The sequence below is a fragment of the Myzus persicae genome, unplaced genomic scaffold (genome assembly GCF_001856785.1).
Source record: "Myzus persicae strain clone G006 unplaced genomic scaffold, MPER_G0061.0, whole genome shotgun sequence".
Taxonomy (NCBI): domain Eukaryota; kingdom Metazoa; phylum Arthropoda; class Insecta; order Hemiptera; family Aphididae; genus Myzus; species Myzus persicae.
In genome coordinates this window covers 265,284-288,272 of record NW_019102258.1, presented here as the reverse complement: position 1 = coordinate 288,272, position 22,989 = coordinate 265,284, and the positions used below count along the sequence as shown (strand labels likewise).

Here is a 22,989-nt window from a genome sequence, read left to right as displayed (position 1 = left end):
TTAACCTATATATTTTATATATTTTTATTATTTAAAAAATTGCGGTAGTCGAGATAACACGGTTGATCATATAATAGGACAGGTAGTCTTGGAAATATTTTGGTAGTCGAGATAACACGGTTGTGAACCAAAGGTAGTCGAGATAACACGGAAGTACCGTATGCAGTTTGCAGTTTAATATTTCGAGAGAATCACTCGTCGAGTAATTTTAATCACTCGATTATTTCAGCTGATTTCGATACCGAGAGAATCACTCGAGAATTTTCAAAACAATCGAAATAATCGAGTGACTCAAACAATCGAGTATTTCGATTATTTTCTCTCGATTGTTCCCATCACTACTTGAGATAGTCATAGGCCATAGTAATATAGTATAGTTGTTATCAAAATCGGGAATTCTGTGTTGTGTACCCGTCCCCGATGTCCAACTTTACAAGTCGTAACAAGTAACAACTAGTTACTAGTGAGTTCGAGGTACCTATAATGCCTTTTGATCGAAAATGTAATTAAAACGAAATATAAAAATAAAAAAATTGTTACGTTTACCAATAAATCATAATATTTCACCTTACCATGGACTCGAATTCACAATCAAGCAGGTAACGGTTTTAATATTTAACAATAACAACAACTTACTATTTGTATTGTCAATATGCTTTCAATTTACACTGCATTCTCTAAGTAATTAACAATTAATCTTACATTTTACAACGTCATTTGACGAATTAATATATATATCATCATCAAATTGACTTGTTAATGTTGTAGAACTTCATAAGCTCATAACTTTCATTTCATTACAACTAGTGCTTTGTAATTTCATTTATTGAACTATTATACGTTATAACAAAACTTAAAAATAATATAGTAATATTAAACATTTTATTTATTAACCTTTTTTAAGAATGTGAATCATAAAATCTAAAAGCTTAATTGTTTGTAGACAATTTAAAAGAAAAACAAAACATTTGAGGAATGTTTTTAAATTTGTATTTCTAAAAAATAAATATTAAGAAGACGTCATACCCAAACAGCAACATATTGTGTTGTCTCCATCTTATAAATGTGCAGCATAAGACATTTTAAGGACATATGTTTCTCTATTATGTGTAAAGTATTTTGGTTTGTATGTTTGACTTGTGGGTATGGCATACTCTTAAACAGTTGGTATTATATTTATATTACTAATACTCAATAATATGACATTATTGTATTGTTTTGCTAATGTGTTTTCTAAATATTTTACCGGTGTAGGGTTATTCGAGAAGATAAAATTCGAGTGGATAAACTGCATGCTAAAAAAATGTAAAAATTAATCATTTTCCTTTACTATTGTTAACTACTAGTGTAGTAACTAGTTAGTCTTGTAATATTAATTATACCTTTTAAAACATTTTAGTAACGGAGCAACTGATGAAGATGACGTTGCCCTAGATCATACATTAACAATAAAACCACCACAAGCTAGAGTGCACAAGTCGAGGCATAAAGTAACAAGTCACCACAAACACTCAAAAGTAATTATATTTTATTTTATAATGTATAGTTGATGAAAGCAATAATTTTTTTCTAATTAGTATGAAATTTATTTAAATATTTAGGATCCAACAAAAAAACATCATTCCAGACATCTTGAAAAACGAAAGCACAGACATACTCGGTAATATTTTTATTTAATAATATTATTAAAATAGACTTAGCACGACTACTAATATTGGCCATACTAGTAGGTTTAACGATAAGTTAAATAATGTGTATTTGTGTAGTTAATTTGTATGACACTTAAAATATCTAGTTGTGTAATTTTATGTCTTGAGTTTGGATTAAAGTCTGCCTATTTTCAAACCACTCATCATGCTTAGCTTATAGTTATCACAACTTAATAGTTTAATTTTGCAGAGAGGAAGAATTTGCCCTGAGAAACAAGAGGTCAAAAAAGGAAGATGATTATTACAAAGTAGAATCTAGAGGTGAAAATGGTGATTGGGATCGATATAAAAAAAGGAGCGGTTATAGTCACGATAAACATTCTAAACATGAAAAGCCGCACAGAGATGAAATGCTTAAGGTATAATATTAGCACATCTGGTTGCATGAACAAATTGTTAAACAATACAATACGGGGTAATTTTTTTAATGTTCCTCATTATTTCAAAAACCAAACATTTTTGTGAGATTTTCTTTACATTACTAGTAGTCACTACGAAACATAATTTTTTACTACTTAAGATGAGCGAATTAAAGAATCATAATTTTGAAGGGTTCCTATAGCAACTCCATGTCTCTGCTACGCTTTAAATATTAAATACTTGTTTGTTCCTTGATTTTTAATATGAAAACTCTTTAAAAATATTCTGCTTAGGAGTATATTATTAAAAATGTTTGTAATAACTCCAACTTATGTAAAAAAAAAATATTTTAAAATGTCAGTAATTTTTGAAGTAATGAGTGTCTTCTATTAAAAGAATCACTGTGTACAAGAAACGTATTTGTTACGGGTAATGTGAACCACAATTTTTTTTATTAACCATCTAGTTTATTTTTTTTTTATTATAACCTAGGTAATTATAATTTTTTAGAATATTAATTAAAAAAAAAAGAAACAATGATTATTAATTTTATTAAATCTTGCCATATTACAAATATATTATTAATAATAATAATTTTTATATAATATTGATAAAATGACAAATTAACTAATCATTATATTAAATAAGTAGTATAATAGGTAACAAAAATAAGTTTAACAGTGTGTTTAAAAAATTTCATAGTTTATTATAAAATTTAATTTCATTGAATTTATTAGAAAAATAACATGATGATAGAAGTTAATTTTTTTTGTGATTCCATCAATATTATATATCAATTATTATTTTTACTATTATTAATATATTCATGATTAAGTAGGTAATAGTAAAATTATAATTTTTAATAAAACTAAAAAATAATATTAGATGTTTAAAAAAAGAAATTTCTGGTTCACATTGCTCGGGCAAGACCACATTGACTGGGCAATGTGTACATTCACACATTACCCGTAACATATATATATGTGTATATATATAAGAATATATTTTTTTTTAGGAAAATGATTTGAGAAATCTTTTACAAAAAAAAAAGATGGAGAAAGAGGAACGGTATCGTACAACAGATTACAAACATAAAAAAAAAGAACCGGTTGATATTGATTCTAGAGATTCTAATGTAAAATTAAAAAAACGAGAAGATGAAGAAGAAAGAGATAGTCGTAGATCTCACCGAGAAAGAGATCAGTATATTGAACAATACTACAAAACATTGGATAGACCTCGTAAGTTATTAATTATTTATCTTAATTAATAATTATAATACATTATAATAATGAGTATTATATAATATTATATTTGTTATTAAAATATACTATTGAAAATTAATTTTTTTTTTTATGCATTTATTTAAGAAATAACAATGGGACAAGGTAGACATATTTTTATATTTATATTTATACATTTTTTTTAAAACTTAAATCTATTAATTTATTTCCTTTTTGTAAAAAAAATTATTATTTATTATTTGATGTTTCTTGATTTTTCTAAGGGCCTGATATGGTGCCTGATTTGGTAGTGTTATCAAATGATTCATCTTCATCTGGTTCTGAAAATGAAAATGAGGATCACGAAGATGATAATAATAAAGTTAAGACTGAAGAAAACTCCCTAACTCCACCACTAATTCAAGATAAATCAGAAGGAGAAGCATCTGAAGGTTCTGGTCAAGATTCTGGTGATGATACAGACAGTTCTGGTTCAACAAGTTCATCCTCTAAAAGTTCCCAATCTAGTGGTATGTGGTATTAAGTATTGATTATAAATATTAAGTAGTATCCGCCTTTTAATTGTCCATTGGCAGGTTTTTCAGTGGCATGTTATTTGAACAGTGTCAATAAGCTGCGCTTGCAGACATGTAGTTAGTTATGGATTGTAATCACTTGTTGATGAGTTCTGCAAATCAATAAGCATTTAACAAAAATGTTTCTTAAAATGACTTATCAAATTTCCATATGCTTATAAATCAACATTTAAATCAATATATTATGTGTCTATGAAAATTTCATAATTATTTTGACGAAAAGTGCATTCTGTTAAACATTGTATTGAATAATAATCTATATTCTATTGATAGACTGTTATCAAAAATATTTGTTATCTTATCATAAAAACAAAGACTTAAAATTAATCCATCAAATCAACATTGCCTATTCCGATAATATTTTTAAATCGTTTTTTAGTTATATCTATTTTTGTAATTTACTTCAAACTAGTATAGAGTGATAATGTGCTTATTGACTAATATTTTAAAATAATTATTTACATTTTAAACAACAAGTGTAGTGTATACAAAATTCAAATAGTAGTGTCGTGGCAGCACACACACCACATTCACGTGAGAGTCGAGGTCTAGTGGCTGGAAAACTTGTCAAATAATTACTTACCAAAGCCTGATGGCCCGTTGTATTATGTATTATGATACTGTGATTTAGGTTATAGGTATATCCTATCTAATTTTTTATTTAACTGTGTTAACTATTTCTAAGTATAAAGTTTTCATATGATATTTTTATATTTTCAGAAAAATCTGACGATAAGTCTAGTAGCAGTAACTCAGTGAAAGAAGAATCAAAATCACCAGAAGTAGATACTGAAATTCAAATGGATATAACATTAGAAAAAAACTCATCTCCACCTTTGTTACCCAAAGAATATCTACCAGCTCTACAAGGATGTCGAAGTGTAGAAGAATTTCAATGTTTAAATAGGTGAATAGTTAACAGTGCTTACTGCTTAGGGTCTAAACTTTTCATCATATATAATGTATAGAGGCACGGCATAAAACTGCTTACTGTATTGGTAATGAGATTTGCTGGCAGATTTGTATGCTAATAAAATTCGTAATTTATGCTGTATTTTAAGCTTGTCTGGGCTTGCCCCAGTAATACCATAATACATTTTCATTAGTTTTTATTTATTTATCAATCATATTATATTCTTATTTTTATTAATGTTAAGTCATTGTAGATTAATTACATATACCCCTTATAAATATTCAACATTTCAAACTACAACATTTCTTGTGTTTATCGTTATCACAGTGGTGACTTGATATGAATTGACCGCTTGTGCATTTATGCTGAGTCCTCTTAGTGAGGTTTATTTCAAATATTTGGAGGGTAGCTCTATTGGTTGTATGTGATCTAAGGTCCAAATAGATAACTCAATTTATTTGCAACCTAAAGTGATATTTTTAGCTCATTTTTCTTATTAATTTGGTTACAATATTTAGAATTGAAGAAGGGACATATGGCGTGGTTTACCGAGCCAAAGAGAAGCAAACTGATGAAATTGTGGCATTGAAACGTTTGAAAATGGAAAAAGAAAAAGAAGGATTTCCTATCACTTCACTGAGAGAAATCAGTACACTTTTAAAATCACAACACCCAAATATTGTGACTGTGAGAGAAATTGTTGTAGGCAGTAATATGGATAAGATTTTTATAGTCATGGATTATGTTGAACATGACATGAAATCATTAATGGAAACAATGAGGCAAAAAAAACAATCATTTACAGCCGGTAAATTATTAATCTTCTTTTGATATTGATCAAAATAAAATTATTTACATTGTTTGGTTTTTAGCTGAAGTAAAATGTTTAATGCAACAACTTTTAATGGCTGTTGAACATTTACATGATAACTGGATATTACATAGAGATTTGAAGACGTCTAATTTGCTTTTAAGTCATAAAGGTGTTCTGAAAGTTGGTGATTTCGGTTTAGCTCGAGAATATGGTTCTCCATTAAAAGCTTATACGCCAGTTGTTGTCACACTGTGGTATCGTTCGCCCGAACTTCTGTTGGGTGCTAAGGTTTGTGAAATCACATTTTTAAATGTGGGTTAGGCAAAGACAAAAAAGATTTCGCTCATTTGAGTAATTAAATTTATTTTTCAGGAATATTCGACACCAATTGATATTTGGTCTGTAGGTTGCATATTTGCTGAGTTTCTTTTAATGGAACCACTGTTCACTGGTAAATCTGAGTATGACCAGCTGAAAAAAATTTTTACTACCTTTGGTACACCTAACGAAAAAGTGTGGCCTGGATATTCAAGTTTGTCACTGGTTACAAAAGCTTCAATGCCTGATTGTCCCCCAGCTAATTTTAAAGGAAGGTTTACAAAAGAAGGTATTCTAACAGATATTGGCTATGATCTACTTAGAAAGTGAGTTTAATTTTTATTTCTTGGATTTTATCATTATTTGTTCATTATCATTAGTTTTTTCTCTTTATTTACATTGTTTTATTTTAGAATGCTTACTTATAACCCGAGTGCTCGTGTCACAGCTGAAGATGCACTTCAACAAAAATACTTCTCTGAATTGCCATTAGCTGTAGACCCAGCAATGTTCCCGACATGGCCAGCCAAGAGTGAAGGGGGTGCAAGAAAAGTAGCAGCAGCCAGTCCAAAACCACCATCTGGAGGTAGGGATTACAAACAGCTTAAAGAAGATGAAGGATTTCACATAAATAATTTGGCAAGAGCAACTGCAGTGCCAGCTTTTAGTCTTAAATTTTAACTTTATATTCTCATTTGTAAATAATAAATGACTATTGCTTTATACACAACTGCAACATTATTTTTCTTTACAAATAAAATGTAATATGTATAGACATTGTTTTGATTTTCTGTCTAGACATCGACTTCAGTCCTTTAAAATAGTTATCTTACGTCAACTTTACATGGTGATCTCTTTGTAAGTTTCTTCAAACATGAGAAAACTATTTATTGAAATAGAGAAGTTTACAGTGTATCCATTTTGAATGCAAAATAAACTTCAAGGAAGGGTGGGTGGGCAAACTTAGAAAATACTGCAAACTAAAAAATAGTTTTTTTTCTTTTGCTGAAGACAGTCCGGGCATACTCCAATTACATCCATTTTATAGGTACTTGTCATGTCTTAAAATTTTCATAATAATTCATGTTTATAGTTTTCCATCAATTATTATTTTTTATTTATATTAACAAGAATTAACGGACTTCCAAGGGCATCGTTTGCGATACGGTATTATTAATTTCGGTAAAGCACAATTGAGCATACCTTTTTAGCAACACGATTGTGCAGAGAATATTTTATGCGATGTTGCCACATTCACGTTGCCGAAATTTTGTAATTTATTATTTTCACTTATTATTACACAAATTATTTTGATATCAAACGTGGGCCGAGCCCAGCTTTATGGACTATGTTATCGATTAATAAATTAGTTCCGGATCTAATATTCAAATTTTCAACCTATAGTTACATCGTACGAATACGGAATCTCTGTTAATACATTTAAGTCAAATTGGAAACAAATACTAAAACATATCAATTACCTTGGTATTATAAGTTTCAACTTCACGATAAGCAGTAACCCAAAAGTATAAATATTTTATCATTATTATTATCAAACAGATCTACAACTGTTATAATGTGACAATATTATTGACTATTATTGATTTCTAAATATTTTGATTTTATTATTTTCATAAGCATAACTATGGAAGCTGGCTTCTTAATTTAAGGTGGTTAATACTATCTTCGTATAATATTAACTAAATATTTACCATATATTTTATACATCTTTAACTGTTAAATATCACTATATTATATATATTATTATATATATTGTTTTTTTTTCTTTTTCTATATTTGTCATAAGCCTTTCTAGTATATAAATAATTGTGTAATTGAATAACTGTCGAGCTATCATAGTTGCCAACTAAAAGCTAATTAAATAAAAAAATATGGTATATAATAATAATTATTATTTTCAAGCAGATCTATATAATATTATTATACTATATTATTGACTATGCAATCATGTTATTTTTTTGACGTGTTTTATTTTGAACTATTATAATTATAATATAACTAAATATTTTTGTAGTACAGTTCAAAATTGAATATGGTATAACGGTGCAGAGTTTTTTATGTTCAATCGTGTAATCTTTTGTACTTCGATTCCTTTCGATACGGCGACAATTTTGCTCAATCGTGTGACAAAAAAGGTGTTTTATGCTCAATTGTACTCAGCCATTAATTTCGACCTTATTTGTAAAAAAATGCTCATCGTTCAAAGTTTGGATTATGTACTTATGCACAGTTTTTCAATCGCCCGTTTTACATTACGTAAAATGATTATGCATTTAATATTTTCATCGTATCAGCATATTGTTATTTAACAATATAACTGGAAAAGATTAGAAGTGCCTACCCAAAAGCCCTGGTTTACTAACTTTCAGCGCTCTTAACATTCAACTTTCAAATATCGTTAATAGGTAGGTACCTATTTTTGTTTAAAAATATATACCTACTTATAAATTATAACAATATTAAACTCGATGCCATATGACTTATTGATAAATCCATAGATTTTTTCGAATACCTATGCATGTCGTACATTGTGTATTATAATTATTACTGAATTGTTTTAAATGCAATTGAATAGGAGTACATATTTATTTTAATGTTATGATAGGTATTATTGTACTTTATTATACTAATATGTGCATCTTTACAATTATTGAATTTTCAAGTTCAACCTGAATATGGTATTAAAATGTAAAACTTCTTTTAATAATATATTGTGAATTGTGATGCAGCCATGCAGGTGGAGCGAATTTACTAAAGAACTGCAGTTTAATATTTAGATAAGCAAACGGGAGATGGTAAACTGCGGCAAAATTAACCTTTTTCTAAAAGTCGATATGTAAACTGCGGCAAAAAAAAATTTAACATTATACAATCTGCGACAAAACCAATAAGACACATTATACAAACTGCGGAAATTTATATTATATACCCACCAAAGTTATTAATTATTATATACTACTCGAATATATACATACCTATGTGTACCTATATATCTTGTACAATGTATCTACGTATTATTAAATGCTTATGGAGTCCATATTATATTACACTTAATTATTGAAATCTCTAGAGACTGTTAGAGAATTAGAAGTAAAAAAAAAAAAAAAGCAATTTGAAAATTGAAAAATATTATGGTGTACCGTCAATTTATCGTAAGCAATTGACCGCGCGACAATTGACCGTAAACTATTGATCGCAAGCCAATTGACCGCAATTACAATTGACCGCACGACAATTGATCGCAAAAATAGCTTTAAGTTATTTCATAGTGCAAGGTGAATAGGAATTTTTCGTAATATTATTCGATCGACATAACGTACTGACACAATCCCAATCAGTATGCTAATAACTTCGTGCAGCTGAAGTATTGTTCATAGATTATGGCTTTAGAGTACGTATTAAGCGAAAAAAATAAGTATTTACTTATTTATCAAGGTTTTTTACACGTAAAAGAACGAGAACATGAAAATAAAATATATTGGAAATGTTCAGAATACAAAAAAAATCACTGTAAAGGTCGTGTACACGTAATAGACGAAAAAGTCACCAAATATATTGAACATAATAATCACGTTCCAAATGCAGCAAAAATCGAAGCAAAAAAAGTTATTTCAATTTTAAAGAAAAATGCATCACAAACAACTCTCAGCACACATTCAGTTTTAGGAAACACAGTTATGCAGGTAATTCATATTTTAGTGGCATAGAAATGGATAAAATATTAATTATGAAAATTAAACTAAATTAGGTAACAAGTGCAGTTTCCGCGGAAATGTCGAGTGTTAATACCTTGAAAAGGACAATTCAACGTTTGCGCCAAAAGGAGGAAGCTGCACCGGCTAATCCAAGTAATTTTGAATTTATTATACCAGATCAATATAGGTATAACTCTAATGGCGAATTATTTTTAAAATTCGATAGTGGTCCTACTGAATCTCGTATTTTAATATTTACAACTCAACAAAATTTAGATTTTATGAGCGAATGTGATAATTGGTTTTGCGACGGAACATTTTCAGTGGCACCCCCTATTTTTTCTCAGTTATATACTATACACGGGGTGTATTATTCCAACGTTATTCCTAGTGTTTACATATTACTGCCAGATAAAAAAGAAAAAACTTACCGTCACATGTTTGAAATTTTAAAATCACTGAAACCAAATTTAAATCCAAAAAGTATTATGATAGATTATGAAAGAGCAGCTTTAAATGCTATCGAAATGGAGTTTTGTGATACAGAGATAAAAGGTTGTTTTTTTCATATGTCGCAATGCATTTGGCGTCATGTACAAGAATTGGGCCTACAGACAACTTATCGAAATGATCCAGAGTTATCATTAAGAATTCGAATGCTACCCGCATTAGCATTTATTCCAGAAGCAGATGTAATTAAATGTTATGATGCACTACTAGCTACAAGTTACTACACAGATAATGAGGATCTACTGGCGCCGCTGTTGGATTATTTCGAGAATACATGGGTAGGAAAATTAGATAGGAGAGGAAAAAGAAAACCACCAAAATATGCAATCACATTATGGAATTGTTTTTCGAGAGTAATCCAAGATTTAGCTACAACAAATAATGCTATAGAAGGGTGGCACAATTGTTTCACATCACTTATAAATGGTAAGCATCCTTCAATTTGGCGGTTTATAGATGCATTAAAAAAAGAAGAGAGCATAAACAGATTCAAAATCGAGCAGTACGTAGGTGGCAATGAGCCTCCAAAAAAAAAAAATTTACCGAGATAGAGCGGCTAAAATCAAAAAAATATGTACCAATTATAGCAATTATACAAATATTGAAGATTTTCTTCGTGGCATTGCATACAATTTTCAATTGCAAGTTTAATATTTAGTGTTTAATTCTTATATATTATACGTGACCTACCTTAATGTATTTATTATTATTATTATTATTTTTTTTTTTTTTCATTAGATAACCCGCGGCAACAAAGGCCATTGGGTGACATATTTATTATTATTATTATTTATATTCAATTATATGTAGGTTCATTAAATGTTTTTATTTAAAAAAATATTACGTATAATTTTTATATACCAACATTTTTTATTAAATATCTACCTTAATGTAATATATTTATATATTCAAATTAAAAATTATTACTGATTCCGATTCCTGATTTTCCGATCAATTGTCGTGCGGTAAATTGTAATTGCGGTCAATTGGCTTGCGATCAATTGTTTGCGGTCAATTGTCGCACGATCAATTGTTTACGATCAATTGACGTGTATCCAAATATTATTATTAATAAAAATTATTTTAAGAAATCGTTTTGATCGTATAATAAAAAAATTCAAATAATACAATAATTACCTATTTACTCTACTTTTTAAACATTTTGTCGCTTATTCTTAAAACATACTTTCTTCAAAAATTCGTATCTTGAAATTCGTCCATCTTCTTTCATTTGTCGCTGTTCGTTAATAAATTTATATTTTTGCGTTGTCGCTTTATTTCTTTTTTGTATTACCCCTTCTTCTGCACTTCTAGTTTTTAAATATGTGTCAACTTGGATATCTTGTAGAGCATCTATAAATTTATACAGTGATGGATGATAATAAAAATATGCATTAAATTTTGAATGGAAAGATTCACATACATTATTTGTTATAACTTCTGATTTCGATGCCCATAAAGAAGGAGGGAATATTTCTTGCATATAATTTTCTGTTAAATAATCACAAAATTTTACTATTTGACTATTAGATGGCATATCTCCATCCAAAAACAAACGAATCTTCGACTTCTTCAGGTTCAAGGAACGGAAAACCAAAAATATAATTAACAAATTTTCCTTCATCTGTGTCTCCTTCAATATAAAGTTTGGATAAACCTAAATATTGTAATTTTCTAAATCAAGCTTGGCCGAGATGAAAATTACAACCTCGAATAATACTGGTTGGCCAAATACTGCGGACCGCTTCGTGTATTCCAATTTCAAAATCAATTACGAACATATTTGGGTTTAGTGAAAATCCTTCGGCCAAACATGCATCACGTAACTTATTAAATAAATGTTTATAAGTCGATGTATGTTTATTGGGAAGCAATGCATATACCAGAGACATATATATACCATTTTGAAATCCATGCAGTACAAAAAACTGATAAAAAAATTTAGTACAGAACTGGAATGTTCCGTCCATAAAAACTTTTTCCATAGAACATAAGTATTTTAAATTGGTGAGACATGTAAATATAATTATATTTGTTTCCTTATCATTAACTAGCAAAAAGTTTTCATTTTTGTTAGTCATAATATTCATATTTATTAGAGCTTCATGTACTTCATTAATATCCTTGGGAAGTGGTGGGTGATATTCAGCTTTTTTATTATATAAATTTCTACGAATATATGAAATATCATTAGTCATTAAATGTGTATCATTTCCTAAACTACGAAGTTCTTTTCTAATTATTTTGGATGGCATTTCGTTTATATTGCTTTCAGACATTTTTCGTTTGATATTATTACTTACGGCTTGACGTTCAATTGTAGAATCTGATTCGTGACTATGATCCAAAACTGATTTTTCTTGTAGTAGAGTTTTATTCTTGTTGAAGACCAATTTGGCTTTGCATGTTTTATTAGTGCATTCCCATGTTTTATTACCACTTATCTTCGCTTCATACTTAAATTTGAATTTAAAACTATCTAACACTGTTAATTGTTTGCCGTTCTGGCTAAACATTGTTGTAAATTCCATGACGTTGAACAAAATAGTAAACTTTTAACTACGAGTACTTCTACTGACACTAGTAAGCAGATACTAACTAGTATTATTAAACGCAAAGGAGCCGATATTCAGTATGTTTCGTTAAACTTAAAAATACATTTGGATTTACCATACCAATTTGTAAGAAAGATAAATAACATAACATAGGTAATTAATTAAACGATACTCGTAGGTATGTATATATGAGCAGTATATAATAACTTTGGTAGGTATATAAAATAAATTGCCGCAGTTTGTATAGTGTGTCTTATCGGTTTTGTCGCAGATTGTATAATGGTAAATTTTTTTTGCCGCAGAGCAAACGATGTATGTTTCAGGTAAACAGACCACATATAATCGAAGATCCCATCCATTTACACAACTCTTACCATCCATGGTGGGGTGATTATCGCTTTCACGACACGCTTCAAAACCACTTTTGATGTTTGAATTATATAGATGCTTAATTATTCAACTTATATAGACGTTGTTGTATAAAATAATAACCCGGCAACCCGCACAGTTGCTTTATGTTTGGTTATGGAAGTGGCAATGGAAATATGGAATTACGACAATCTTAAATGATTTACTCCAAATTCTAGTTTTTATTATATATATATATATATATATATATGTATATATAATAATATATATATAATCACATTGTTTAGTTACCATATTATAATATATCTTCAGAATGGATAAATTATTATGTACAATCAATAATTATTTTTATAATATTTTTTTTTGTTTTTTTTTGTTTCTGTATAATAATAATCATTATATTATTGTTCCTAAAACATTTATCTATAAAAAAGTGACACTTATATATTGTAGCCTAAATGGCTAAAACAATTGAGCACAGAATACTCAAACTGGTAATCTTAAATTTACAACATTATTATAATATAATATAATATAATATAATATTACTAATATAATACAACATTATCAATTGATGTATAATATTATTATCGGTATTATATTTACAAATAGACGACTTAATGACCTTATAAACTACTATGCGAGTCCTCTCGCGCATTCGAAAATCGAAATAATAATTATAATTATAATAAAAAAAAAATAATACATAATATTATAATATATAATAATGTATTTATAATGAACAATAGAACTTTTTTTAATTTTTTTTTTATACATTATCTACAAAACATTTAAATTTATAAATATTATTATTACTCGCAGTTATTTTGGTTTCAGTAGATCGAGAGAAAAAAATCAAATCATAATAATACATTAATAATATATGGTACACCTGAGTCTATATTATATTATTAGGATGTACGTATTCACATATTATAATTATTTATTATTAATTATTATATAACCATATATATGACCGAGGAAAAAATGAAATTGAAAATTGGACGTTACAGTGACAATTCGTTTTTTTTTGGTCGCCAGAATATTTTTATCCGTCGTTTTTTTATATACCTATACATATATATATATATATGATATACTTATATCTATTAATAATTATAATAATTTTTCCGGAATTTCATATTATCATGTTCCTATCTATCGTGATAATAATAATAATAATAATAATAATAGTAACAATAATATCTACAATGATATCGCGAAATTCATCGTCGTTATGTTATTTTATATATATGTACGTATATATAGGTATTTCGAAAAGGACCATTCACCGAGTTATATATGAAATTACAATGTGGGTGGTAGTTAATATTAAGAATTAGATATACTGTCATGGAGTGGTCATTAGAAAATTTCCATCCCGCGGCCCGAGATTTCGTCGAAGTCACCCGTCGTTAGTAAGTATTTTGTGGGAAGAAGTAGTAAGTACCTGTATAATATGGTTATAATATCGAAGCGAAGAATGGTTTGAATGTTGTTTGATGCCATAGTAGAATTGTATAAGACGGGGGTAGAAACTACGAAAGGGTAAGGTATCTCTCGGTTGGCGTTAATAGGGTTGAACGGGTCTGTTTCCTCTGAAATTTGTTTGATGTTTAAGCTTCCTCCCTCCTAATTTTTTATGTCGATTCTCGACTATATTGGGTGTAACTCTTGACATACGAGAAAATATTTGTTAACAACGGTTTTTTATATTGAATTGCGTTAATTATCAAAATACAATATTGGTATGTAGGTTACAAGTTAAAAGGCGTATTTAAGGGTGCAACACAATCGCGCATCAAAAAATATGATCGTCATTTTTTCCTACCGCAAATACAACATGATTGCGCATCAAAAAAGTTTTTATACGAAAATAAAATAGTAACAATTGTGCTATTTTAATTGCTTTTTAAACTACTAGGTAGGTACCTGACCTACAGCAAGTTTTAAATTACGATTTTGATACAATCATATAAGGACATTAGTACACATAAATATGTAATACAATAATACACAAAAATCATCAGGATCCAGGGTATACATAATATTGTCTAATATATCATCAGAAAAATCGTTAACTATATATTTTGGAGTAAAAACCGAGAAAATCATTTTCACCAAATTATATACCTATTTGATATTTCTGATTTTGAATTGTGTTCTTTTAATAAGTTAGGATTGATTTTAATTATTCTAAACCAACTTTTTGTAAATAAACTTTTTTTAGGTACGTAGTCTTGTTGTATTTTCGTTCTTTTGTTAGGTAACAAAGGACAACTACAATATTTTTTTATTTTTAGTGCGCGATCATAAAGAAAATGTGTAAAAAATGCACAATCGTTCTGCACCGGGTATAATGTATAATAATCTAAGTACGTTGACTTAAACTTCTACGGGACTTGAACGAAACTCGTCTAAACGAGACTCGGATGGCAGATGATGAGATTGAACCCCTTTAGCGCCCCATGGAGGTATGTATAGTTAAGTAGGTAAACTCCGCGGTACCTAACTACTACCTACCCGTACTTACCCGAACATGTAGGATAGTTTTATTACTGTAAATTCTGAGCAGTCGTCTACATACTACTATAATACTAGACTATAATACCGTGTCACGTATACTTTAATATTATATTATGTGACTAGGTAGGCGGTGTAGGCGCTAACTCCATACGCACTTCTCAGCCAAATTACAATGGGTCTATATATGATTACGGGTCGTATAATAACTTCTATATTGTTTACATCGTAATAATAATAATAATTTAAATACCCTGCACACGTCTACGAGTAAAAATAAAACATATTCATAAAACAATATCGTAATAATAATATTAATAATAATTAATAAATAATAAATAATAATTATAATAATAATATAATATACTAAAATTTAACGCACAATATGACCAATATAATGTATAAAGTATATTATATATTTATATGGTATGTATGTGTATAGAAATAACGTCGCACAATATTAAAATATATCAAACTAATAATAATAATAATATTAATACATTTAAAACAATTTGAATTTAGTCGAATTGTTGTGTTGTACACATTTCGAGAGCGAAAAAAATAGGGTTTTAAGAGATCAAACCATACAACAATACAATAATATATAACACGGCTGCGGTGTGGCAATTATACAGGCAATAACAATATTATAGTGGGTAACTAGTACCTACGTACTTGTATTGTTAGTGCAGTCGTTTTACGTATATTTTATTAAATTAAATAATATTTATTATTATTATCATGTGCACGCAGTGGGTCAGCTCAGATATTGCAGTCGACAAATTTTCGAAACGTGTACAAAAAATTGTACAAGTGAAAAAAATAGCGGGTACGTGCGATCTGATTTACGACGATATTAATAGGTGGGTATTGTGTTAAAATCATAATATATTATAAATTATAATATTATTATCGTGCAGTTATACTTAATGCGGGCCCGTTGTTCGACGGTCATAAAAAACAGATCACAAAACGTCTCGTGGACTTTCGAGTTTTACCCTCCCCTGCGGAAAGACCATCCCCCTGCAGGCTTGAAACTGCGCACACACATAATTTAATAATATATATATATATACGTCAGGGTAGTTGAGAGCTGCAGGCACCTTATAACCGCAGCAAGTCGACTGTGCGTATGTGTATATTGTACATTATAATATGGGATTCAAACAAAACATTATTTTTAAATTTTCCCTCTTCTAGAAATAATCAATTTAAACACATATAATAATATTAATAATAATAATAATAATAATACATAATAATAATATTAGAATATAATAAAGGCCTATACAAGATTTTCGACAATGAATTTTATATAATAATAATAACAACGGACAATAATAATATTACAGGTATATAGGTATAGGTAACCGCACACAATTATTTAATTAATTACGGGCAAAAACACGAATACAGTATATGACGTCTTTATATTATATTATGTGTATAATATAATAATAATAATATTAATAATAATAATAATAATAATAATAATAATAATAGTTAACTCAAATTTAGAATTGATTTTTTTCCACTTAAAGTATATAGGCGTACACATGTTTCGCGCGAGTGTACGAATAAACACACTAGGTATACAACAATAATATATAATAACATCAACAACAACAACAACAACAACATTAACAACAACAACATTAACAACAACAAAAGCAACAACAACAACAACAACAATAACAAGAACGACAACGACAATGAAAAAAAAAATAAAAACCGATAGTTTGAAACGATTTTTGTCAATTTGAAATTATTGTTGCGGGTGATGAGGACCGGCAATGTCGTCGTTGTCCTCGTATTTTATACCTTTAGGAGGCGTTCGTACATTAGTTGGTTATTATTTAGAATATCGATATTTTAGCATAATATTAAACAGGTGGGGATATAATATAATTGTACACAATTTATTACGTCTAAACCGCCGGTTAGAAATAGCTGTCGATCGAGTAGATCGTTTACGCGAGGTTTTTTTGGGCGTAGTTGTGCCGCTGCACTCAAATATGTAGAAGGTACACACGAAGGACCGAAAGTCGGTCCCTAAAGGTTTACCCTGAAGCGCGAGTTCTCATTAGTCGCTGACAGAGCTAGTGATTTTTTCATCAATGAAAATATGTCATCCTGTGTAAAAAAAAAGCCTAAGCCCTGGCGCATCTGGTCACAGGTGTATAAGGAGGACGACTCTCTTATTTAGTTGCCTTTCCTCAAACGCGATCCCTTCAAGTCATATGGATCTCTGAGTAAGGGGGAATGCGGAAAAGAGTCCTAATATTTTCTGATGACATTTTTTTGTACATTGGAGAAATTAAATTTGTTGTGTATAGAATGTGACATGACAAAGCAATTTTTTGGTAAAATAAATAAACACCTAATATTTTTGATAATCTATAAGGAAATAACATATATATAATATATGTTATAAAAAAACGGTACATCAAGAAAAACATATTTATCAACCTAATTTTATTATTTATGTATAGGTAGGTGCTTACTTAATTCGTTAACGCCTTCGGTATATTGACAATATATATAATTTAGTACCTACGAGGTAACCAATTATATTTTAAAATTACCCATTAGAATAATACACGTTGAGTGTCCGTGATATTATAAGTAACACTTACGACTTACCGCAGTAAAGTTTCGAGGAATTAAAATGTTTATAAAGGAACGGTTACTCTCATTTTATCTCACATGAATAGGGTGGAAACTGGGAATTCGGAACAAATTCAGATGGTAAAAAAAAAATAATTATTACGAATTAACTGTGCTGCCTACTTACTATTCTCGTTATTATTATTATAATATTCATATTAGGGGTAAATAATAATGATAAAATAACAAAACGTTACGATTAATTAATTAATTTTACTTTTTTACAAGAGACATTTTTTTCGTATTTTTTTTTAACGAGGATGTATAACTTAAATCTGAGGTAGTCGTGTTGTCACGAGAAACACCGTACACAACTGATAATTATACGCAAATTTGTTCGTAGTTCCATAAGATATAATAATATACAGGTTGAAATATATTGGGAGGTACCATCGGCGGACGAATGTATGTTGGAAAACGTATAGTCATATTATAGGCACCCACCTATGCGACATATAACAAAATTCAACTACAATACAATTGTACAGAAATGTGAAAATGGTGTATATTTATGGAGTAGGTGCCCATAATAACGATTACCAAACAGAGTCAAGTGTAGTAACTTATAATTGGCGCACCGGAAATCTGTGTTCTTCGTGAGCGCTTTCCGGTGTGATGTAGGTGCCTACCTACTTATATGATTTCGTGTATTTTCGATTATTTTTGGATTTTTGTGGCTTATGTTTGGCGGCAAGACTATTATAATATATTATATTGTTAATATTTAAGTTTATTATAAATCAATAGGTACAATTTACATTTGTAGAAAAATGTAATAGAGCAAAAAAAAAAAACGAAAAACAAGATCGATAAATTTGTATTTTTCAATAACATATTATAACATCGTAATAATATATATAATAATAAGTCATATTATTATTACAGTTGTACAACATTATTAAAAAAAAACATTTTTGGCAGTTGCGATCTCGGATCTGACTTAAGTACGCGCATTTTTAACGTATGCATTCGTGTTTTAAATATACACTACGGAAAACATTTTATACAAAACTATTTTAATATAATATTATTTAGATACACAATATATAGAAGACAAATTTTTAAACTGCAATAGACATATATATATATATATATATATTATATATATATATATATATGTTTGTACGATTTATATAGTAATGTTAGTTATACATATTTTAAAGTAACCCTGGTAAAAATATGTACAAGGAAACAAAAAATCAATAACAACGATATTAATATATTATACAATATATTATGTTATAATATATTTTAATATCATACTTGTATATATTGCATCAAGAACTGTGTAGTGTAACATAACGATAATATCAACAATAATAATCATAACCTATACAGCAGTGCCTACATTAAAATTATTATTATTTGATATTATTAAGTATGTTCATGAGGGCAATAAAAGTGTTTTAAAATATATTTTTAATCGTACACGAGCAGCATGATATAGGTACACTGAACATCATTGGTCGACTAATGATTTTTGATACGCAGAAAAGTTCTTGATGCGTGCCTGACGGCGGATGTATATTGTATATTATTATTATAATATGGGACGAGAAAATTACATTTTCCGGTTGTCTAGCGCTCTGTACACGTAGTACAACTACCCTACACGATCACGAGACCTGCTTACGACCGCGCAATAAAAAGGAAAGAACGTGAAGTCCCGGATGTCATTTTTATGAATATTATTTTTTGTCTCGGGCGTCGAAAAATATCTCCCAGTCGTCGTCGGCCGCGCGACGAAAATACGAATAAAGTCCAAAAGTCGTTTCTGTGGCGAGAGAGCGAGGTGGAAAAATAAAAAAAATTACGGTAAACGACATTATAAAATCGGTGTCGGTGAAATCTCCACAGCGTGTGTGTGTGTGTGTGTGTGTGTGTGTGTGGAGGGGGAGCAGAGAGAAAGAGCGGAAAAATAAAAACGACACGGAAAATACGTATACACGCGAAACGCACGTATTACATTATACGTAATACGTGTAGCGAGGAAAACGTCGTAAGTCGATTCGTTATCGGAAACGCACGGCGAATAGTGTGTCGTTGTTGTTCACTCGCATAGGTACTGAACAACTCGTTGTAACATATTTTTTTTTTTTTTAGAGAATCGGGACCGAATAGAGAAAACTACGTGATCGAGATGGTTTATTTGTACGGGATTGAAGGAAAAAAATTGAGCCCCGAGAAACGCAAACACCGCCGAGAGAATATTACACGCGCCGAGGGTCGGGAAGATTATAGAGTGTATTACCATGTCGTCGATTTGATATTATACGAGACGAAATCACGAGGAGTGAAGTACACTCGATTTGCGTTTGCAAAATCGAAATAGGGTAAGTACTCGCCGGACGCTGGAGATGATGTCATTCCCTTGCCGTGACACAGCAGTGCCAAACTGCGAATGATGACGATGACAGCAATACTATTGTAGGCAAAGGTTTTTACCCCGCCCTCATAATATTACACGATTTTAGTATTTTACGATATCAAATCGTTTCGATGTACCGGCACAATTATTGTTTTTTTTTTACCTCGCCAGAGATTTAATTTAAACGTAAGCGCATCAGACACACGCACGCATGGCGGCAACGGCTCAGAGCATCGTCGACTGACTACAGGGACGGTACTGCGGGGTGGTCGATAGTGTTGAGGGTGGAGGGGACCACCGGGGCTTACTGAACTGGAACAATTAATTATGCCCGGAAATCGTGTGACGAACGCTAAACGATAAATTCCGTGACCCGGAGACGTGATCCATCATCGGAGTGCTCTTACGAGTCTAATATATTATTATTATTATTATTATAATACACGCGACGGCGTCTTTTCGGGTACAATTTTCAATGGGAATATTAATTCATGCGAACCAAGAATAACTTTGACCACTGCAACTAGTAACTACTGCTGTACTACCCGACTAAATTGCAGCTCACGACCAGCTCCGGGTCTTCTTAAAATCTTCGCCCTTACCATAATAATATTATATTGTTATTGATCATTATAAACACATTGGTGGTGGTGTACTGAAAGAAACAATTAATACCTTTTAGGTATCAAGGCTGTACTCGGAACAAATTTTCCGGGGTGGGGTGGGGGGTGAACCCTTAACTCTCGTCCACCTAGGCACGTCAATAAAGGGCCTTTAGCACCTCACCCATTTGACAATGATATAATTTAATACAAATAAAATTGTTAATTTATTGTTACCAAATCTTATCTATGATCTATTTTGTGAGTACTAAAATAATAATTTTTCCAAAAAAAGGTTACCTGCCACTTCATATTTCTAGATCCGCACCTGAACTTAACCTAATAAGTTATGACTGGTAATAACCATAGCCGGCGGTTACGACGTCGACGCACATCCATATTATAAGCATTATTATTATTGCTGACATGTGGAACGACATGGAACAACACAACAACAATAATAATGACAATGACTTGTTGTGTGTGTGTGGGGGGGGGGGGTATACGCGTGCGCGATGGCCGTCGGCCACATTCGCACAGACATTTACAATATCATATAATATTCACAATAATAAAAATAATTATACGGCACGACAATCGCCGTCGCCATACCGTCGGACCTTCAACCCCGTCCTGCTCCACCACTTGAAGCCGCCACCATTAAGTGGACGACGACAACGACGAGTCGAGGATACCGGACAGGAAACCGGACAGGATACCGTCAAACGACGGTCCTCCAGTGGCGGCGGCGTCGGCGGCGCGCGATCTACGTCAGTGTTTGTATTCGGGAAAATGTTTGTTGTTGAGCAGCACGGACCGTTCGTGCGCCGCGGTCGGGGTTGGGTCGGGACGGTTGTTGGCGGAAAATGAGCGTTGTTGTTGTTGTTGTTGTTGCTGTTGTTGTTGGTGGTGGTGGTGGTGGTGGCTGTTGTTGTTGCTGCTGTTGTTGCTGTTGCTGCTGCTGCTGTTGTTGTCGGCGGCGGCGGTGATGATGGTGGTGTTGTTGGCGGTGGTGGAGGTGATGCTGGTTGTGGCGGCGCGGGTGTCGTCGGTGGCGCCGTTTCGCCGTTGCCGGCACCGGGGCGACGGCGAATGGCCGCTGCCGCTGCTGGTGGCCGACGGCGGCGGGTCGTACCCGGAGCGGTGTTGGTGGTGCGTCGAGGACCGGCGACTGCTCCGGGCGCTGCTGCTGCCGCCACTGCGGGCGGCCGCCGGCTGTCGGACGCCACTGTCGGCGATGGCCGCGACCGCCGGCATGTCCATGCTAGCCGACCGCGCTATTGGTCGACGAGCTTCCGAGGGAACGAGAAAAAAGAGAAAGCACAAAAACCAAACGTTTATTATTCACACCCAAACGGCGCGATATTATAATAATGTATGATTATGACGACGGCGGGTCGCCCTTTGCGTGACATGCACCTGGTTTTCCCCATAGCAAGGTTATACAACTCGAGTTTCTAAACACACGGAAAAGCGACTTGAAAATAGGTACTTCGGGGAAATCCGAAAAAAATTCGGTACCTGTTGCTATTGTCCCGCTCGCCACTGGACCGTATAAAATTTATCACCCCGTGACCGTCTGTTGTTATTCTATAATATAATAATAGGATAGTTCTTACTTCTTATACGTATATGATACCGCTAAATATGTAGTTTTTGATATGAATAGTAAAAGTATGAATATTTAGTATTTCATAATGAGGTGTAAATTAATATTAAAAAAAAAAATGTATGTAATAAAATCTT

The 22,989-nt window shown here is 31.0% G+C and overlaps 4 protein-coding genes across 7 annotated transcripts in view; 2 read left to right on the top strand and 2 right to left on the bottom strand.

Annotated features, from left to right (window-relative positions):
• The first annotated feature begins 368 nt into the window (after positions 1–368).
• On the top strand, positions 369–6,663 carry LOC111031662 (cyclin-dependent kinase 11B). Of its 2 annotated transcripts, XM_022311699.1 has the most exons (13): positions 369–599; positions 1,255–1,305; positions 1,400–1,517; positions 1,602–1,660; positions 1,900–2,068; positions 3,085–3,310; positions 3,440–3,457; positions 3,577–3,822; positions 4,609–4,795; positions 5,320–5,609; positions 5,674–5,903; positions 5,988–6,259; positions 6,347–6,614. In XM_022311699.1, the coding sequence occupies exons 1-13, from the start codon at positions 574–576 to the stop codon at positions 6,612–6,614; spliced, it is 2,160 nt and encodes a 719-aa protein (XP_022167391.1). In that variant the 5' UTR covers positions 369–573. The 2 variants fall into 2 exon arrangements, with proteins under 2 accessions (XP_022167391.1, XP_022167392.1); XM_022311700.1 differs by lacking the exon at positions 1,255–1,305 and having other exon boundaries at positions 6,347–6,663.
• A 2,662-nt stretch (positions 6,664–9,325) lies between these two features.
• Positions 9,326–10,710, top strand: LOC111031658. Its single transcript, XM_022311695.1, has one exon. The coding sequence runs from the start codon at positions 9,727–9,729 to the stop codon at positions 10,708–10,710; it is 984 nt and encodes a 327-aa protein (XP_022167387.1). The 5' UTR covers positions 9,326–9,726.
• A 581-nt stretch (positions 10,711–11,291) lies between these two features.
• LOC111031667 lies at positions 11,292–12,711 on the bottom strand. The gene is made up of 2 exons (XM_022311710.1): positions 11,583–12,711; positions 11,292–11,512 (listed from the first exon to the last, which is right to left on the bottom strand). Exon 1 carries the CDS (start codon positions 12,688–12,690, stop codon positions 11,839–11,841), a length of 852 nt encoding a protein of 283 aa, XP_022167402.1. The 5' UTR covers positions 12,691–12,711; the 3' UTR covers positions 11,292–11,512; positions 11,583–11,838.
• A 7,126-nt stretch (positions 12,712–19,837) lies between these two features.
• Positions 19,838–22,989, bottom strand: part of LOC111031669 (disintegrin and metalloproteinase domain-containing protein 11) — a 258,301-nt gene continuing 255,149 nt past the window's right edge. For 2 of the 3 annotated variants that reach the window (XM_022311712.1, XM_022311711.1), the window contains exon 28: positions 19,838–22,535. In XM_022311712.1, the coding sequence (XP_022167404.1) occupies positions 22,015–22,535 (521 nt within the window). In that variant the 3' untranslated portion in view covers positions 19,838–22,014. The remainder of the gene's footprint in view (positions 22,536–22,989) is intronic. The other variant, XM_022311713.1, reaches the window with a different exon arrangement.

Coding starts and splice junctions, on each gene's coding strand:
- LOC111031662 (XM_022311699.1), top strand. CDS start 574: ATGGACTCGAATTCACAATCAAGCAG. Junction 600..1,254: donor TCGAATTCACAATCAAGCAG/GTAACGGTTTTA, acceptor TTACCGGTGTAG/GGTTATTCGAGAAGATAAAA. Junction 1,306..1,399: donor AAACTGCATGCTAAAAAAAT/GTAAAAATTAAT, acceptor AAAACATTTTAG/TAACGGAGCAACTGATGAAG.
- LOC111031658 (XM_022311695.1), top strand. CDS start 9,727: ATGTCGAGTGTTAATACCTTGAAAAGGACAATTCAACGTTTGCGCCAA.
- LOC111031667 (XM_022311710.1), bottom strand. CDS start 12,690: ATGGAATTTACAACAATGTTTAGCCAGAACGGCAAACAATTAACAGTG.